We start from the raw sequence: 20624 nt of genomic DNA, 5'->3' as shown, positions 1-20624 counted from the left end.
CTTATACAGCTGCAACATAATCTCGCTGTTTTTAAACTCCATCCCTCTAGCAATGAAGGACAAAATTCCATTTGCCTTCTTAGTTACCTGCTGCACCTGCAAACCAACTCCTTGAGATTCCTGCACAAGGACACCCAGGTCCCTCTGCACAGCAGCATGTTGCAATTTTTTACCATTTAAATAATAGTCCATTTGGCTGTTATTCCTACCAAAATGGATGACCTCACATTTACCAACATTGTACTCCATCTGCCAGACCCTTGCCCACTCACTTAGATTATCTATGTCCCTTTGCAGACTTTCAGCGTCCTCTGCACACTTTGCTCTTCCACCCATCTTAGTGTCATCTGCGAATTTTGACACACTACACTACACTTGGACACGGGGAGAACTTGCAAACTCCGCACAGACAGTGACCCAAGCCGGAAATCGAACCCAGGTTGCTAGCACTGTGAGGCAGCAGTGCTAACCACTGTGTCACCGTGCCTTGGTTATAAGTAACCAAGCTGCCCACAGGAACACTAGGATTTGGAAGCAGGCCCATAATTACAAGATAGTTGAGGTATAATGCACCATTAGATGACCAGCAACACGACTTCACAGAAAGATCTGCAAAACTATAACAGCAATGTGTGACTGGGCTGGCATCTAAGAGTAATCCTAAACTTGGCTGATTAGGATTAAAAAATGTTTTCATATTAGGATACGTTGTTTTAAACTAAACCTAATATAATCAGAGACCACAATTACAAAGAAAACTTGCAAGTCATGCACATGGCACTGAGAAATAAAGTTCAGGTAAACAGGTTGTTGCACAGCAGCCTGGTTCAGGACATGTACATTCAAATTATGTTGGACTATTTTCCAAACAGGTCATTATAGAAATGTCAGAACGAAAAATAAAGTGGGTATGTAAACAGATAAGACAATGGGTAAAACATTATTCCAAAAATAGGATCAGCTTCATCATACAGAAAGCAGAATTAAATTTCCTATGTTGCACTGTTGATCCATTGCGTTTCATTTATAAGTCACTGCATGATAAGCACATACAGGACCAAAAATGCAGGCATCTCATATACAAATAAAAACCTTTTGACTTCATTTCCAAGTTTTATAAACTACAACTGCTGCAGACAGAGAATACAGGGGCGATTCTCCCCCACAAATTCTAAGCGTCAAATTCGTGTGAAAACTGGAGTAAATCACGCTGGTTTTTTCAGTGGGAATTCCAAGAAGAATCTGCCACTCTGCACTGCAACGTGCACTAGCGTAAATCAGGATAGAAATCAGGAGGCGGGGCCTAATCCCGCTGGAGAGGCCGACAGCGTAGCGCTGAGTGGACCAATGCACATGTGCACGTACGCATTTGCCCCTGTCTGCTGCCTGTTCGATTGCTCACTAGCTCGATTGCTGGCCAGCCCTGCGATAGCGCATCGCCAGCCCTCCACACCCCCTACGGCTCGATCACTGCCCCCCCACCCCTCACCCCCCCTAGCATGCCTGGGCCCAACCTCGACCCCCTTTCACCAACCCCCCACTCTTCCCCCAATTCCACCCCCACAGTGCTGATCCCTCTCCCCCCCCCCCCCCCCCCCCCCCGACCACAAACAGCCCAGCAGGCTGCCATCCCCCCACCTCACGATGGCCAGCACCGAGTGCTGGCCTCCCTCCCTTCACTGATCACGACTGCAGAGTGGCAGCGGGATCCTCCACCCCTGCCGATCGCCCCCATCAGGCCCATCCCGCAGCACTGCCCCATGCCTAGTGGGCAGTGCCAAGGTGTCCCCTGGGCATTGGCACGTTGCCCCTTGGGCAGTGCCAGGGGCATTGCCAAGATGCCAATGCCCAGGAGCACCCCCCCGCTGCCCAGCCCACTGGGGGGCCGCAATCGCCCCCCCCCTTCATTCCATGGGGATCAGGCCGCTAGCTCCCTGCAGGTGGGGAGCTATAATAATCCCCGCTCAGTCCCAGGCCCGCTAAATGATTCTTTGCGTACTTAATGCAGCTCCGCGCCTATTTCCGGGAGAAGTGTTTGGGGCCGGACGGCTAGTGCGAATCGTGCTAATCCAGCACTGCTGAAATCTTCCGACCTGCTGCGCTAAAAGAATCAGTGCAGCAGGATGGGAGAATCACTCCCTACTTTGTTTTTTAAAAAGGAGAGAGGTGAAAATCAAATTAAGACTTCAATGTATTTGAGTTCAAATGAAATTCAAACTTGCAGAATACAGAACAGCTCATCAGCAAAACAAAAAGTCAACATACAGCATCAAAAGACAAACTGTAAACTGAGAGAGTCAAAACACTTACTGATAATAAAAACTGAACATCATAAATTACTTCTTCAACAACTCATGTTCTACGCCAAACCAGTAGGACAAATAAGAAAATGAATACATATCAATTCCATCAAGTCCAGTGATCTCAGTTTAAATGTAATATTAAAATACAGACAAGGAAATCATTATGGATAAAATATATATTTACTGAGAAATGGAATGATAAACTGGAATTATCAAGAACGTGGACAAAACCTAAAAACTTCATGAAATCATAGAACTCCTGCAGTGCAGAAGGAGGCCAATTGTCCCATCGAGTCCGCACCAACCACAATCTCACCCAGGCCATGTTCCCGTAACTTCATGTATTTACCCTGCTAATCCCCTGACACTAGGGGCAATTTAGCATGGCCAATCCACCTAACCCGCACATCTTTGGAATGTGGGAGGAAATCGGAGCACCCGGAGGAAAACCACGCAGACACGGGGAGAATGTGTAAACTCCACACAGACAGTGACCTGAGCCGGGAATCGAACCCAGGTGGTCCCTGGAGCTGTGAAGCAGCAGTGCCACCGTGTCACCCTGCAAAAGTAATCCAGTTTAAGAAAAGTTCTCTCTCATAACTGGGCTGCTCATTCTAAGGATGTCTGTGAAAGCTATCATCTCTATTCACACCCAAGGTTTCTAAATGATTATTAGTCAAAGTGGCCATGCAAAGAAAACCACGCAACTGCTGATTTAGTTTAAATCCAGCTTCAAGTCCCATCAAGATGTGTCATTATCGAGTGGGAACACAACATATACTGCTTTAATACATAAAAAAAGCAATGCAAATTTTACTAGTCTGAAAGATTAGAAGTGGCAATGACATTGCGCCCCATTTCATTTTATACTGTAAACGTTTTGTTTGGTTTGGTGAATTGTAGAACAATAGTAGCTGGTCAAATATGAAGAGATGTTAGGACCCCAAGAACCGGAGTTCGTACCCCCAGATCTCAAAGATTCACACGGATGATCCCAGGAATGGTAGGCCTGACATACGATGAACGTCTGAGGATCGTGGGATTATATTCATTGGAGTTTAGGAGGTTGAGGGGAGATCTGATAGAAACTTACAAGATAATGAACGGCTTGGATAGGATGGACGTAGGGAAGTTGTTTCCATTAACAGGGGAGACTAGGACGCGGGGGCACAGCCTTAGAATAAAAGGGAGTCACTTTAGAACAGAGATGAGGAGAAATTTCTTCAGCCAGAGAGTGGTGGGTCTGTGGAATTCATTGCCACAGAGGGCTGTGGAGGCCGAGACGTTGAGCGTCTTCAAGACAGAAATTGATAAATTCTTGATTTCTCGAGGAATTAAGGGCTATGGGGAGAGAGCGGGTAAATGGAGTTGAAATCAACCATGATTGAATGGTGGAGTGGACTCGATGGGCCGAATGGCCTTACTTCCGCTCCTATGTCTTATGGTCTTATGGTCTTATTTCTGCAGTTACACAAAGCGATCTAAACCTGTCATATAATACAGCTGACAAAAAAAAATCCAGCACAGCATAAATAATACTGCTGACAGTAGGAGGTGGCTCGGGGAGACTTAGCAGAAGCCCAGGACAAACAAATCAATCTGCCTGGCCTGATTCAGAGACTTGGAAAGAAGACTGCTCATTCTGGCTGGCTTCAGTTCATCTTATCTTCTAGTTTTTCGTTGTTGGTTAACTTTGCGTAGTAAGTGTTGAATTGGGAGTCAGTTCCAAAGATTTTGTCCCAGTAGGTAAATGTTGATGCATAGTTTCCAATAAAGTTCATGTGGTGAAAATCATGGAACCGAGCTCCAGCGTAAAATGGAATCAGATGCAAGGGATTCACAGGAATGTCATAACCACTGGAGGTTAAGAAATGCAAGATGCTATTAAAATAACATTAATTAAGATTGGCAATGTATTAATATTAGCAAACAATAGCTATAATAATGGCCCAGATCAGCAAAGTGAAGGTGCTCATCACTGACTGCAGAAAGAGGTTGTAGCCAGCGACAGGAACCTGTTTTCCTGAGTGCAGCATGGGTCCACCTGCAAGGTCAGTACTGAGATCCAGCAGCACAGCCCGCTGCCAGTGAGAGCACACCCTCTTTAGCATCACCAGCTGAAGACACACCCCTTAAAGACACATTCAGTTCAATGACATGCAAGTATCCTTTGACACTCTGCTACATTGCCACCAATAAAAAATTCCAGTGTATGTTTTCATTACAGCTGCCCACTACCAAACTGCCCCAGCTCTGTGCCTGCTTGGAGCAGCCCTAAAAATTCTACACAGAAATCTGTGTAACTCCTGAACAATCTGCCCAAGTCCCACATGACAGGTCCCAGTGTAACCTCCTCTGCAGCCCATTCAAGTAAACCACACCTCCAGATTTTAGTTGAAGTGGGGTCCCTGGAAGTTGCAGCCCTCAATAAATCTCTCAGCGCTTGTTGCCATTGGGACAAGAACAAGGCCGACCTTCCATTCAAAAAATCTTTGATAATGAAAGGACAAAAAAGGTATCACATTCTGTATTAAAAAAAAGTTAACTCATTTAGCCAAAGGAGGGACAGATAATGATAAACTCTGAACCTCCTAACCACATGTGCACCTATGTCATCACCACCTTTTCAAGGACAATGAGGGATGGGCAACAAATACTGGCCTTGTCAACGATGCTCGTAATCTATGACCGAATTTTTAAAACTTTTAAAATTAACAGGTTCATAGAATTGGGATTAGCATGGATTGAGAATGATGTACAACTAATGGACATAAAACAAACAGAGGGTAGGAATAAAAACATTTTTAGGATGGCAGGTATAACTAGTGGAGTGTCACAAGCAACAATGCTTGAGTCTCAGCTATATACAATATACATCAATATGAGAGGACCAAAGTAATATATCCAAGCTTGCTAATGATACAAAATCAGTGAGAAAATAAGCTGTGAGGAGGACACAAAGAGGCTGCAAAGGGCTATAGCCTGTTTAAAGTGATTGGGTGAACAAGTGGAGAATGAAGTAGAATGTGGGAACATGTGAAATAATCCACTTTCGTCGGAATAATGGAAAAGCATAATTCTATTTTAAAAAAGATGCAACACTTGTAATTTGATGATTCAGAGTAGATTTGGGCGTCCTTGTACACAAATCACAGAAAGTTAACATACCGATGCAGTAGGCAATTAGGAAGGCACATAGTAGGTCAGCCTTCATTGCAAGGTGGTTAGAGTACAAGAGTAAGAAAGTCTTACTGCAATCTTCGGTGAGAACACATTTGGAGTACTGGGTGCAGTTTTAGCCCCCTTTATCTAAAGAAGATTATCTGCATTTGGTGAGAGGGGTGAGGTGCAAAAAAAGGTTCACTAGATTGATGCCAAGGATGAGAAGCTGTCCTCCAAGGAATAGAATGGGCCAATACACTCTTAGGTTTAGAAGAATGAGAGTTCATCTCATTGAAAGCACTAAACATTTAGGTGGGTTTGACAGGGTAGAAGCCGAGAGGTGGCTCCCCTGGCTGGAAAGTTTAGAACATGGGGCCACAGCCTTGGGATAAGGGATCGACTATTTAGGATAAAAGGTGAAGAGTAACATCTTCACTCAGGTTTATGAATCTTTGAAATTCTCTATCCCAGAGGACAGTCTATGCTCAATTGTTGAGTATATTATATTCTAGAGAGGGCTTTAGATCTTTGGACACAAAGGAAATCAAGAAATAAGGGATGTACAATTTCAGCCATAGGTAACCCACAATGCTGTTAGGAGGCTCAGCACTGGTCAGAATGTCAAGAAATTGAGACGTAAGAAAGAAATGCCATTCATTTTGAATCTATTGACAGCATTTTCCTTCCTTTTGCCTCCATTTCTGTACAGTTTTAAGAGGTAATTCTACATTCCCATGAAAGGATTAGTGATTGCATAAGAAAACGAAATGAAAGCAAAAATAAACTTAATAAGAACATAAGAAATAGGAGCAGGAGTAGGCCATCTAGCCCCTCAAGCCTGCTCCACCATTCAATAAGATCATGGCTGATCTGATAGTGGGTTCAGTTCCACTTACCCACCCGCTCCCCATAACCCTTAATTCCCTTAATGGTTAAAAATCTATCTATCTGTGACTTGAACACATTTAACGAGGTAGCCTCCACTGCTTCATTGGGCAAAGAATTCCAAAGATTCACTACCCTCTGGGAGAAGAAGTTCCTCCTCAACTCTGTTCCAAATTGACTCCCCCGTATTTTGAGGCTTTGCCCCCTAGTTCTTGTTTCCATTCTAAGTGGAAATAACCTCGCTGCTTCTACCCTGTCTAGCCCCTTCATTATCTTATATGTCTCTATAAGATCTCCCCTCAACCTTCTAAACTCCAATGAGTACAGGCCCAGTCTACTCAATCTCTCCTCATAAGCTAACCCCCTCATCTCCGGAATCAACCTGGTGAACCTTCTCTGTACCCCCTCCAAACCTAATATATCCTTTCTTAAAATAAGGGGACCAAAATTGTACACAGTACTCTAGGTGCGGCCTCACCAGTGCCCTGTACAGTTGCAGCATGACCTCCCTGCTTTTATACTCCATCCCTCTCACGATAAAGGCCAACATTCCATTTGCCTTCTTGATTACCTGCTGCACCTGCAAACTGAGTTTTTGTGATTTATGCACAAGGACCCCCAGGTCCCTCTGCACAGTAGCATGTTGTAATTTTTCACCATTTAAATAATAGTCCATTGTTAATTTGATCATAATACCTTTATTTTGAGGTAAACACCATCTTTTCAGCGGATTTTATTTGATAACAACATCAACTGCCCCTTAAATGGGAAAGGCCATTCCAATATTTTGCTTGTTATTTGCTGACTTGCGTTTTAATCAGCTAAGTTTGTTTCACCTATGCAATATATTCAGGCCTACCTATGAACATCAATGGTTTCCAGCAGGCGGAAAGCAACCCAGGCCCACAGCAGCATCACATGATTACAGAAGATCATGATTCCAATGAAGAAGCCTGCTCCAAGAATAATGGTCTCCAGCGGGTGAGCGTATTCAGCTTGCATGCCAAATGGAGACTAGAAGAAAACACTTAAATAAATACAGCACATTTCAATTTATGGTAAAACTGCATTTTCAGCACAGTTATTAGTTGAAGCACAGCAAACTGTTGTGATTTTTTTACTCAGGGTAGTACAAGGATAGAGTCTAAGTCTTCCTCAGCCAGAATAAGGATCGAATCCAAGTGGTTTTCATAGGATCCCTACAGTGCAAAAGGTGGCCGTTCGGCCCATCAGGTCTGCACCAACTCTCCGAGAGAGCATCTTACTCAGGCCCACCCCCCACCTTAACCCCATATCCCCATGCATTTACCCCACTAATCCCCCTATCCTACACATGTTGGAACACCTAGGGGCAATTAGCACGGCCAATCCACCTAACCTACATATCTTTGGACTGTGGGAGGAAACTGGAGCACCCGGAAGAAACACACGCAGGCATGGAGAGAACGTGGCAAACTCCACACAGACAGTGATCCAAGCCGGGAATCAAACCCAGGTGCCTAGGGCTGTGAGGCAGCAATGCTAACCACTATGCCACCATGCCACCCATTGCCAATCTCTTCACATACCTGCTTGCCCAGCTTAGTGAGTCAACCGTGTCCCCCCCATAGATAAATCAAAATAAGTATTAAGTGCAATCGTTTCTGAAACTATTCTTCAACTAAGTTTAAGAAGGTGGCTCACCACCATCTTCTTGAGGGCAACTAGGGATGGTCAATAAATGTTGTTTGGTCAGTGATGATCACAATCCATGCATAAATCAAAAGAAATTTAAAAAGTGATTTTCTTGTCTAGATAAACAAAGATCTCATCAATTTCAAAGACTAAATTGCATATTTTAATTTAAAAATAACAATATATAAAGAAGTACCCAAGGAAATTAAATACAAACAGCAAATCACTGATAATCAACGTTGAGAACTTAATCTTGCAAATTGAAGTCCAAGATCAGGATGGAAGAAGAGATGGAATTTGAGACTAAAGTGGGGTGATGGGTGGCTTTGGTGGTAACTGTTCCACTGGCCAGGATGGTGGGATCCAATGCCAGATGCTGCACTTGGACCTTATTAAATAATTATGCACGAGCAAGTTCTTTTCTGACTCTCCTGGGGCACCAGCAGTTGAAGGATTGGAAGCTCTCACCGCAATATTTAAGCACCAGTCCAGCAAACTTATATCACTCTTTCCAGCCCACTTGTATTTACCAGACCGTGCAGGATGTCAGCAACCCAGAGGAAAAAGGCTAGCAGCCTCAAGAAGAAGCCTGTTCCTCACTTTAACCACTCTGTCCTCTCCCCTGAACCTATCACCCGCAAGGCACCCACGCCCCGCTTGGACCTCTACCCACCACATCTGGAATCTTCGTGCATCCCTTTCCAATTAATGATGTGGTATCCCTATGACCCTTTGTTTGAGAGCTTTTCGTGGTGGTCCAACTTCCCTCCCCTCAGTTTTCCTTCTGCCTTTCAACATGAACCCATGAGCCCTTGCCCTTCACCCACACCCCTTGCACAGCGCTCCTTCTACATTGTCCCCCCTTCTGTCTTTGTCAGAACACTATCCCTGAACCCCCGCCACCTCGCACTCCACCCCCAGTCAAACTTCGGACCTTTGTTGTGGTGGCTCTATGGCAGCACAGTCCTGTCCAGATAAACATTTGACAACAGAGGGATAGACTCTGCTGTAGTCCCCAGCCCCAGGTGCAGTATTGAACTGAGAGAGTGACATAGGAGCATTCATGGGTCCAACAGCACAGTGAAGACAGGCTCAACATGCAGATGGAGGCAGGAACCAATCTGCTGCGGCAGAGTGGTTTAGCACATCAGGAGCAGTGCAGCACTGTGGCAGACAGTTGCGGCACTCACCTCGAAGTCTCTTGAGCACTGAGGGCTGCCATGTGCATGCCAATCTTTAGCAATCAGGTTTTAAATCAATGTAATGTCACACTGGCATGACACAAGATTGGGAGGCCTGACAGGATGCTGGCAGGTAGCTGTTTTAATGAGAAAATGATATCGCCACCAGCCAGCAGGAAGTCTGACCCACCATTAATCCATCACTGGGAGAATTGCAATGTGATTTTATGGCGTTGGGTTTCTGACATTTTGTCTCCTGCCAGATTCTCCACTCCTTGCCACCAAACTCACAACTGGGATAGGAGAACTCTGCCCAAGTAGTTGCACAATTACAAATTAATACAACTACATTTTAGAAAAAGCTCTCAGTGGAGTCGAGGATTTGCAGGGAAAATTCTGAAGATTAAGAGGGAAATTTACTCACACTACTAGTTAAACTCTGAATCAAAGTGAACGCAAGTTCAAAAAAATATAAATAGTGTGCTTGGAACTTACTGTGAAGTCATGATGCACCTTGTGAATATATTTGTAGATTCTCCTATGATGTAACAGTCTGTGCAAGAAATAGTGCCAGGTGTCCTCAACAACTGCACAACCCAAGCACTGGGACAGCAGCACGTACCTGGTGATTCACAGGTTAGAGTTAAGAGAATGCTCACCAGTCAACATACAGTTGCATATTGCTGGCAGCATTTGATTCAAAAGCTTAGACGAACTGTGGAAAAACAAGCATGCATTACATTACATGCATAATACTGGTATTATTCTCATCCGAGGCTAAGACATCTGCAAATTCTTTTTAGATTCTTAACGTAATAGACGATTATCAATTTGAGGAAAGCATTGTTGTTTGAAATCCAGTTGTGAGTGACCTGGCTGAGCAGGCTGGATCTCGAAAGCAAATCTCATGCTGCAGACTAAGATGTGGTGGAGCCCATTCTTCAAGGGAGGCTAAATTATTCTGAACAAAATCTTTCTACAATTTCACCACCTTCCTTCTTCAACAAAGCTTTTGTAGTATTTAACTTTGCATCCTGTGACTATGCATACAGACCAAGATGCCTTCCAAATATTTCTAACAATTTGCTTCATTCCACAAAAAGGGTTCTCTGTGCTAAAGATATTCAGAAAACAGATCCATTTAGATTAAACTTTGCTCAGTGGTGGCACTCTCATCTTAGAACCAGGATGTTAGGATAGGAAATGTTTAATAGTCAACAAGTGATTAAGTTAGTAATTACAGCTTCACTGGTTAACAACATCACTGGCTGAATATAAAGGAGAAACAGGTGATGATCCAGGATAGAGTTTTGTGGAATAAAGTTCCATCTGCACGTAGTAAAGACTTGGTTTCTTTCTCTGTTACTAACGAGCCAGTGGAGTTTTATACAGATGGCTGTAGGTTCACATCCTACCCCGATACCCGACAATATAGTACAGACCGAGAGAGTGTTGCACTGTCAGACGTGCTGTTTTTCAATGAGACATTAAACCAAAGGCGTATCTGCTCTCTCTGGTGCATCTAAAAAATTCCATGGCACCATTCAAAGAGCAGGATGGTTCTTCCCTGTGACTTGGGCAACATTCATCCCTCAACTGACATCACTGAAGCAGATCATCTGATTTTTTTCCCTCATTACCAATTTGGGTCTTTGCTATGCTTAAATTGGTCGCCATCTTTCCTACATTACAACAGTAATTAAAATTCAAAAATATCAATTGGCTGCAAAGGTCTTTGAGATGTCCTGATTTTATGAGATGCACTATAATCCTAAACCATTCTCTTCTAAGGAAAAGAGTCCAAGCTTCCCAAATAACATGGAAAGTATTCTAATAAAACAAACTAAAGTCATGTTTGACCTTAAATTAAAGGGATATAACTAAAAGAAACTCCCCCAACACCAGAGTACAGCAAATACAAAAAAGTACCATCTTGGCATAGAGTCCCAGCTGTAAGGGATGTTGAAGTACTCGGTGAAATAATAGGTGCCACAGATCATGGGTAACTGGATACAGAAATGATTGAAGAGCAGCACCTTGAAACATTTCCACTGTCTTTCCCAAGTTTCTGGTTTGTCCTGGAAAGAAACAGATACAACATAGAAAACAATCTGAACATAGTAAATCTCTCACATGAAGAAAAACATGCATTCAGATAGAAACAATTTTTGGCAACTGTTAGCCTGTATAACCCAATGGCAAAGGTCTACACTGAAATTACACTTGGAAATTAATGTAATTTGACAAAATGGACAGCACAAAACCTCCAGTACTATATTTACAACATTGATCTATTACACTCATCTTATAAAGGGTTTCCAAATATATTGCTCCTGGATTTTACAGCAATAAGATACTATACAAACACAACTTTTAAAACTGGTAACATGCAGACTACATCAATGCAACATGTGGGTCAATTTGATTTCAGATCTCAAATTTCAACAAAGATGTAGAGAAAATGTTTCCAAATGTGAGAATCCACAACTACACAAGATAGTCATGAATAAATCAAATAAAGAATTCAAGATAAATGTCTTTGCCCAGGGTGTGGTTAGAATGTGGAACTTGTGACTCCAGCTCAAATCACCACATTGTGGACAAGTGTAAACACAGATTTTTTTGCTATTGCCTGTCCAACATTAAGTCTTCAATGGGTTGAAATTTTCTAAAAGTGGTTTGGAGGCTCTCATGCATAAATCACAAAAAACTAGGATGCAAGTTCAGCAATTAATAGGAAAGGCAAACGGAATGGAGTACAAAATAGGGAAGAGTTGCTAAAACTATACAAGGCACTAGTTAGACCACACGTGGAATACTGTGAACAGCTTTGGTCCCTTTATTCAAGGAAAGGTAAACTGGCAGTCCAGACAAGCTTCACTAGGCTGATCCCAGGTATGATGGGGATTTTCTTTTGAGGAGAGTTTGAGTAGGTTGGACCTGCACTCCTTGGAGGATTCTCAGGGGGCCGGTCAGGGAAGATGCTGAGCAGTTGTTTCCCTTATGGAGGAGTCTAGGACCAGAGGGCATAATCTCAGAGTAAGGGGTCACCCATTTAAGACAGAGGAGGAACTTCACCTCTCGAGTGTAGTGAATCTGTGGATTTTTTTTTAAAACCTAAGAGGGTTGTAGGGGCTGGGTTGTTACGCATGTCCAAGGCTGAGATAGACAGATGTTTTCATCAGTAAGGGAATCAACGGTTATGGCAAAAAGGCAGGAAAGTGGAGTTGAGGATTATATCAGATCAGTGATGATCTCATTGAATGGCGGAGCAGATTCAACTAGCCAAATGGCCTACTTCTGCTCCCTCATCATATGATTCAATGTTTACAAAACTGATGCCATCAGTTCAGCTCTGAGAAGTTTGTGTACAACTCTGGCCCCACCAAACATCCTAGGCTGCTCACTCAGAGTGATTGGGCGACAGCTCAGTATTGTATTCAATTACATGCAAAACTTTAAGTCCCATACTCAGTCAGTCAATCTTCTTCACATTTCTACAATATTAACCACACTTTTGCCTCAAGTTATTTCCTTTATGGTTTTCTTCAGAAGTGTTCCATTTCTTTTATGAATTCAGATAAACCACAACTCTGCAGTCCAAGCCCTTTCTGCTCAAAAGTTCCAGATACCTATTGCCCCATTTGTGTCCAGGCTCCACTGACACCAATCAATGTAAAGACCCTGGCCACTTCCTTCAAATTCCTTCATTAGTATGGGAAATCTCTCGCCACATTCGCTCTAATTCTGGATCATCAGAATTGTGGTTGTTGTTCTTCCACAAGTTCAATCTTTTATCACCATTGGTGGTTTTGGTAACATTTCCTGCTCTCCTGAAGTCTTTCAAAATCACCTTGCTTGCACACTCACTACCTGCTTTTAAAAGTCTGCCAAGGTCTCACCTCAGGCTCGATTCTCACTTTTACCTTAAAAAGCCTGAGACAATTTTCTAAGTTGCAATTTTCATAGAAAATCATAGAAACTCTACAGTACAAAAAGAGGCCATTTGGCCCATCGAGTCTGCACCGACCACAATCCCACCCAGGCCCTACCCCCATATCCCTACATATTTACCCACTAATCCCTCTAACCTACGCATCTCAGATCACTAAGGGCAATTTTTAGCATGGCCAATCAACCTAACCTGCACATCTTTGGACTGTGGGAGGAAACTGGAGCACCTGGAGGAAACCCACACAGACACGAGGAGAATGTGCAAACTCCACAGACAGTGACCCAAGCCGGGAATCAAACCCAGGTCCCTGGAGCTGTGAAGCAGCAGTGCTAACCACTGTGCTACCGTGCCGCCCTTTTGTGTGCATGTGTCTACATGGCATTATTGTATAGAAACATAGAAAACTACAGCAGAAAACAGGCCCTTCGGCCCCACAAGTTGTGCCGAACATATCCCTACCTTTTAGGCCTACCTATAACCCTCCATCCTATTAAGTCCCATGAACTCATCCAGGAGTCTCTTAAAAGACCCTATTGAGTTTGCCTCCACCACCACTGACGGCAGCCGATTCCACTCGCCCACCACCCTGTGTGTGAAAAACTTCCCCCTAACATTTCCCCTGTACCTACACCCCAGCACCTTAAACCTGTGTCCTCTCGTAGCAGCCATTTCCACCCTGGGAAAAAGCCTCTGAGAGTCCACCCGATCTATGCCTCTCAACATCTTATATACCCCTATTAGGTCTCCTCTCATCCTACGTCTCTCCAAGGAGAAAAGACCGAGCTCGCTCAGCCTATCCTCATAAGGCATGCCACTCAATCCAGGCAACATCCTTGTAAATCACCTCTGCACCCTTTCAATCTTTTCCACATCCTTCCTGTAATGAGGTGACCAGAACTGAGCACAGTACTCCAAGTGGGGTCTGACGAGGGTCTTATATAGCTGCATCATTATCCCCGGACTCCTAAACTCAATCCCTCGATTGATAAAGGCCAGCACACCATACGCCTTCTTCACCACCTCCTCCACCTGCGGGGCTGATTTTAGAGTCCTATGGACCCGGACCCCGAGGTCCTTCTGATCCTCTACAGTACTAAGAGACTTTCCCTTTATATTGTACTCCTTCATCCCATTTGACCTGCCAAATTGGACCACTACGCATTTATCTGGGTTGAAGTCCATCTGCCACTTCTCCGCCCAGTCTTGCATCCTATCTATGTCCCTCTGTAACTTCTGACATCCCTCCGGACTATCCACAACCCCACCAACGTTCGTGTCGTCGGCAAACTTACCAACCCATCCCTCCGCTTCCTCATCCAGGTCATTTATGAAAATGACAAACAGCAAGGGTCCCAGAACAGATCCCTGGGGCACACCACTGGTGACCGACCTCCATTTAGACAAAGACCCATCTATACACACTCTCTGCCTCCTTTGGGCAAGCCAGTTCTGGATCCACCGGGCAGCAGCCCCTTGGATCCCATGCCCTCTCACTTTTTCTAGAAGCGTTGCATGGGGGACCTTATCGAACGCCTTGCTAAGATCCATGGGGTGGTGGGTAATGAGAGAGTGAAATAAAACTCATGAACAGATAACTAAACCAAGAATATCAATATTAAGGCCACTGCACAATTAAGAAATCAGAATTTAGAATCCCTACAGTGCAGAAGGAGGCCATTTGGCCCATTGAACCTGCACCGACAACAATCCCACCCTACCCCCGTAACCCTATGTATTTACCCTGCTAGGCCCCCTGACACTAAGGGGCAATTTAGCATGGCCAATCAACCTAATCCGCACATTTTTGGACTGGATGAGGAAACCAGAGCATCCGGAGGAAACCCACGCAGACACAGGGAGAATATGCAAACTCAACACAATCACCCAACGCCGGAATTGAACCCGGGTCCCTGGTGCTGTGAAGCAGCAGTGCTAACCACTGTGCCACCCCTGCCAAAATCTCAGTGAATGACTAAAGCCTTACTCACAAGTCAAATAAGTACACTCAGATTTGGGAGGTGCTAATACTTCTCTTTTAACCTCCCCTGCCTTTCAGTACATCCTGTGCTTTTCATCCCCCGACTGGTGGCTGGTCTTTTAGCCATTGTGACCTGCGCATTGTAATCCCCTCCTTATGCACCTTTGCCTTTTCTTTTAAAACTCTCTTCTCTGACTAAGTTTTTAGTATCACACTCAAGATAATTATGGCACATTGAAATGTGTGCTATTAGTTTAAAAACCCTCTTCCTACAATAAACACCAATAAGGTTTGAACTAGAATGCAGGCTTGCTCTACACTGACTCATGTTAAGTTAGTTTATGCATATTGCAACCATCCCAGAATTGAGCCCTACTACCAGCTTCTACACCAATAGCTAAATGTAAGTCTGGAGCAGCAGCACATAGGCGCACACTACCACATGAAACTAAATAAGGGGACATCTCAGTGGAAGATAGCAGGGTGGTGAGATTAATTTTGTATTGTTCTGTGCTACCAAATGCAGGCACAATGGGCCAAACTGCTTCTCCTTGTGCTGTAAAGTGCATTTTGCTGTTGACAAATTGTAAATGCTAAAGGACTGTAGAGTGCAAACCACAGGTGCCATGTATTGCTATCTGCATAAATTGTAATTTCAAAACACGCTGGCACTTTGGTTCCGAAACTTTGGAGGCTGAAACTGAAGTTCCACATACACTGGATGAGTGCATGAGGGAGAAAAGAATAGAAAGCTAGTACATTTGGGCCGAAAGGCCTGTTTTAGTTATGCAAGTTCTATGTAATTCCATACTGTACCAAAAAAAGTTGTTAAATGGCAGATACAGACTGTGGATTTGATCTAACAGACAAAAAGTGGAGACAGAAATTCAAAGTAATTTTACCATTAAAAAGTGTATATGTTAGAAATGGCACTCTTCATGGCATTGGAATACATTATATTGTACTACTTTAATACCAAAAAGGTACAATGACTCAAAGCTATTATAAAGACATATACAAGACTGTGGTGCCATGTTGCCCAATGTTCTATTTCCCAAAATATTTATCAAACAGATCAAACAGGACAAAAAAAAGCAAAAATATTTTTTATCCTTATTTGTAGCCAGTTTTTTGCGGGGGTGGGCAATGCAAAAATTAGTCTATCATGAGAACAAATAGGGCACAGGCTATATTTTGAACTAATCAATAAAATTAGCAATATACAAGATGATTTACAGGCCTATCACCTTGTGTTGCAAAAAAACCAGATGACAGAACATGGGTGCATGACAAGACGGTAACATACCACTATCTTCCCAACAGCATAAAAACACATGAGCTGACCAGCAGAGAGGGAGCTGCAAAAGCCTTTAAATATATAAGTATGCGTGTTTAGGCACAAAGTACAGCAATCACATCATTTTTGTCAATAACATTAAAGAATTATACCCTTGGGTTGTATGCGGTGTAGGAGGTTGTTTCTAAGTAAATGAATACATCATAAAGACAAGCTCCCTTTAATCGGAGTACTAAATGAGACACAGTGCAGCAAGCAGTTATGGAAAACCTTTTACCTGCTGGATTTTGTACTTCTGCATGCAAGGTATGAACTGAAAGATGAAGCCAGGCAAACAGAAGAGGAAATAGACGAGTTCGTGAACAAATAGCGAGCCCCAGGTTGCGATCTGAAACTTGGTATAATTGCTCAGCATGTAATTCCATCCGCTGCGGAAAGAGCCCAGCAGCAGGTTCGGAGGAAGCCTCGACTCCACATACTGCACAGCCAGGTAGGCTGAGCTCAGGATGCCGTCTCCACTCACATTCATCGCTGCAGTGCTGTTGCTTTGCCAACGTGCGGGAACTGAGATACTCCCGCTGCCTCTGGGTCCCCGCTCCTGGAGCTGCTCCCACTGACACCGAGCCTGGCGCTGCTCTCGGTCCCGGAGCGCGTGCCTGGCCGCACAGTTCTATTGACATTCCATCCCATCAGCTGTTACCCGAGGAGCCGCTGCCCATTGGCCGCCAGCAGCAGAACGTCCCGACGTCAGAATGGAACGCCAGCCGGTGATTGGGTGGTCGGGTGGACTGAGGTCGCGAGACTGGGAGCGGGAGCCAATAGCGATAGGAGAGTTCCAGGCCAGAAGTGGGCTGTGGGAAAATAGGAACAGGAGGCCATTCAGCCCCTTGAGCCTGTTCTACCATTCAATGATCTGCACCTTCACTTGCTCCTAGCTATCTTACTCCCATAATCCTTCTTTACTCATGCTCCAAGTAAATATATTTACCCATTTGTGAGATTATGTATCTGCTCCCCACACCACACTCTTAAAAATATTCACTTTATCAATAAAAAAAAAATAAAAATAAAAAATAAATTAAAAAAACATTTTCTTCCATCCCAAAAAAACAACGGAACAAAATTTCAACAGCTGTCTGTGAATGATCAGTAGAGTTTTGTGTGTTGTGCACAATCTTGCTTCAGGCTACATGGGGACATGAATCTGTTTTTTACACAATAATAAATTGCACTCTATCATCAATTTTTCTACTTATCAATTTAAAAACTTTGAGCTAGCCAGGAGATTACTTGTGGCCTCTGGAGAGTAACCAAGTAGATGATTAAAAAGGGGGAAAAAATGGAATGAGAGAATAAACTAGTCAGGAATATGAAAGTAGATAATGAGAGCTTTTGCAAGCATATGGAAAGGAAGAAAGCTTTGTAAACATTAATGCCTTAGAGACAGAGACAGGAGAAATTATCATGGGGGATGAGGAAATGTCAGAGACGTTCAACAAATACTTTGTGTCTAGTCTTCACAATAGAAGACACAAATCACATAGCAGAAATAAGAGACTAATAAAAATGAGGACCTTAAAGTAATTCATTTCAATAGAGAAAGAATATTAAAGATTTAAGAGACTAAAGCTTTCACATCCTCAGGAGCTAAGGTCTTTATCGTAGAGTTCTAAAAGTTAGCTGCAGTGATATTGGATGTGCTGATTATGACTTTCTATACCCCAGAGTCTAGAACAGTCCCTACAAATTAGGAGTTAACCAATGTAACACTTTTCAGAAAAGAGAGCAAGAAAACAAAACTACAGGTCAGTCATCAAGAAAATGCTAGAATTCATTGTTGGGAAAGACCTAATAAAGTACTTAACCATGCTATGATCAGACATGGCCAACATAGTTTTTCAAAAGGGTAATCATGTTGATCATATTAAACTTGAGACTTTTGAGGAAGTAACATGAAGAGGAGCCAATAGATGTAACACATTTGGATTTCTAAAGGGCATTTGATAAGGTACCAGCAGTGTGTCTCAGGGATCAGTGCTGGGTCCACTGTTATTTGTCATTTATATTAATGATTTGGATGAGAATATAGGGGGCATAGTTAGTAAGTTTGCAGATGACACTAAGATTGGTGGCATAGCGGACAGTGAAGAAAGTTATCTCCAATTGCATCGGGATCTTGATCAATTGGGCCAGTGGGCTGACGAATGGCAGATGGAGTTTAATTTAGACAAATGCAAAGTGATGCATTTTGGTAGATTGAACCAGGGCAGGACTTACTCAGTTAATGGTAGGGCGTTGGGGAGAGTTACAGAACAAAGAGATCTAGGGGTACATGTTCATAGCTCCTTGAAAATGGAGTCACAGGTGGACAGAGTGGTGAAGAAGGCATTCGGCATGCTTGGTTTCATCGGTCAGAACATTGAATACAGGAGTTGGAATGTCTTGTTGAAGTTGTACAAGACATTGGTAAGGCCACACTTGGAATACTGTGTGCAATTCTGGTCACCCTATTATAGAAAGGATATTATTGAACTAGAAAGAGTGCAGAAAAGATTTACTAGGATGCTACTGGGACTTGATGGATTGAATTAGGAGAGGCTGAATAGACTGGGACTTTTTTCTCTGGAGCATCGGAGGTTGAGGGATGACCTTATAGAGGTCTATAAAATAATGAGGGGCATAGGCAAGGTAGATAGTCAATATCTTTTCCCAAAGGTAGGGGAGTCTAAAATTAGAGGGCATGGGTTTAAGGTGAGAGGGGAGAGATACAAAAGTGTCCAGAGGGGCAATTTTTTCACACAGGGTGGTGAGTGTCTGGAACAAGCTACCAGAGGTAGTAGTAGAGGCAGGTACAATTTTATCTTTTAAAAAGCATTTAGACAGTTACATGGGAACGATGGGTATAGAGGAATGTGGGCCAAATATGGGCAATTGGGATTAGCTTAGGGGTTTTTTTTTAAAAAAAGGGCGGCATGGACAAGTTGGGCCGAAGGGCCTGTTTCCATGCTGTAAACCTCTATCTATTCAATTCCTTTCTAAAACCCTTAATCAGATTTCCCTTTAACCTTCTATATTCCAGAGAAAACAAACTTTGCTTGTATCTTTCTTCAATCTAACACTCCAATTACCAAGTAAATGTACAGTTACTCTAGTGCTAGGTGACCATAAACAAACAGGTGGTGATTTAATCTGAGGGTCACCACACCTCCGGTGAGGGGCCAGGTTGAGAAGGCAGACCTCAGCTGGTACAGGAATTGAACCTATGCTGTTGACATTGTTCTGCCATCCAGCCAACTGAGCTAACCTACCTCCCAGGTAACATTCTGGTATCTGTACTTGACTGCTTGCAAAGCCAATATCCTTTTTAAAGGCACATTACCCAAACAGTATTCCAGGTGGCCTAACCAGGGCTTTCAACACCATATCCAAAACTACAACGCCCCCCCCCCCCCCCCCCCCCGCAAAAGACTAATATGGGGGAAGCAATGGCCTAGTGATATTATCGCCAGACTATTAATCTAGAAACTCAGCTAATGTTCTGGGGATCTGGATTCAAATCCTGCCATGGCAGATGGTGGAACTTGAATTTAATAAAAATTTCTGGAATTAAAAGTCTACTAGTGACCACAAAACCATTGCTGATTGTCAGAAAAACCCATCTGGTTCATTAATGTCCTTAGGGAAGAAAATCTGCTGTCCTCACCTGGTCTGGCCTACATGTGATTCTAGAGCCACAGCAATGTGGTTGACTCTTAACTGCCCTCTGAACAAGGGCAGCTAGGGATGGGCAAGAAGTGCTGGTCAGCCAGCAACGCCCATGTCTCACAAATGAATAAAACAAAAAGAATATTCCCGATGGTGGGGGTCAAAGCTTGAGGATAAAGGGTAAACCTTTTAGGACTGAGGTGAGGAGAAATTTCTTCACCTAGACAGTGGTGAATCTGTGGAATTCACTATCATAGAAAGCATTGTGAGATTTCAAGAAGAAATTAGATATAGCTCTTGGAGCTAAAGGGATCAAGAGATATGGGGAGAAGCCATGATCAAAATGAATGGCAGAGCAGGCTTGAAGGGCCAAATGGCCTACTCCTGCTCCTATTTTCTATTAACATTTTTAATTTTCTCTGTATGTGGCCACTATATTATAGGGATTTGCATACATGGATCCTGCAAATCTCTTTGGATCTAC

General features: G+C 43.3%; 1 protein-coding gene across 1 annotated transcript; it reads right to left on the bottom strand.

Moving 5' to 3' along the window:
- Nucleotides 1-2173: 2173 nt before the first annotated feature.
- Nucleotides 2174-17129, bottom strand: LOC144493840 (methylsterol monooxygenase 1-like). The gene is made up of 5 exons (XM_078213402.1): nucleotides 16713-17129; nucleotides 11135-11283; nucleotides 9701-9827; nucleotides 7210-7364; nucleotides 2174-4160 (listed from the first exon to the last, which is right to left on the bottom strand). Exons 1-5 carry the CDS (start codon nucleotides 16962-16964, stop codon nucleotides 3956-3958), a joined length of 888 nt encoding a protein of 295 aa, XP_078069528.1. The 5' UTR covers nucleotides 16965-17129; the 3' UTR covers nucleotides 2174-3955.
- Between the last annotated feature and the right edge of the window lie 3495 nt (nucleotides 17130-20624).

The sequence above is a fragment of the Mustelus asterias genome, chromosome 1, assembly GCF_964213995.1.
Source record: "Mustelus asterias chromosome 1, sMusAst1.hap1.1, whole genome shotgun sequence".
Taxonomy (NCBI): Eukaryota; Metazoa; Chordata; class Chondrichthyes; order Carcharhiniformes; family Triakidae; genus Mustelus; species Mustelus asterias.
The sequence above is the reverse complement of the archived record's forward strand: the minus strand, read 5'-3'. Positions and strand labels throughout refer to the sequence as shown.

Bases quoted from the DNA above. Each gene is read 5' to 3' on its own strand.
- LOC144493840 (XM_078213402.1), bottom strand. From the start codon at position 16,964: ATGAATGTGAGTGGAGACGGCATCCTGAGCTCAGCCTACCTGGCTGTG. The intron at 7,365-9,700 runs GTAAGTTCCAAG...GTTTTCTTCTAG, and splicing joins AGGTGCATCATGACTTCACA to TCTCCATTTGGCATGCAAGC. The intron at 4,161-7,209 runs GTAGGCCTGAAT...CTTAACCTCCAG, and splicing joins GAAACCATTGATGTTCATAG to TGGTTATGACATTCCTGTGA.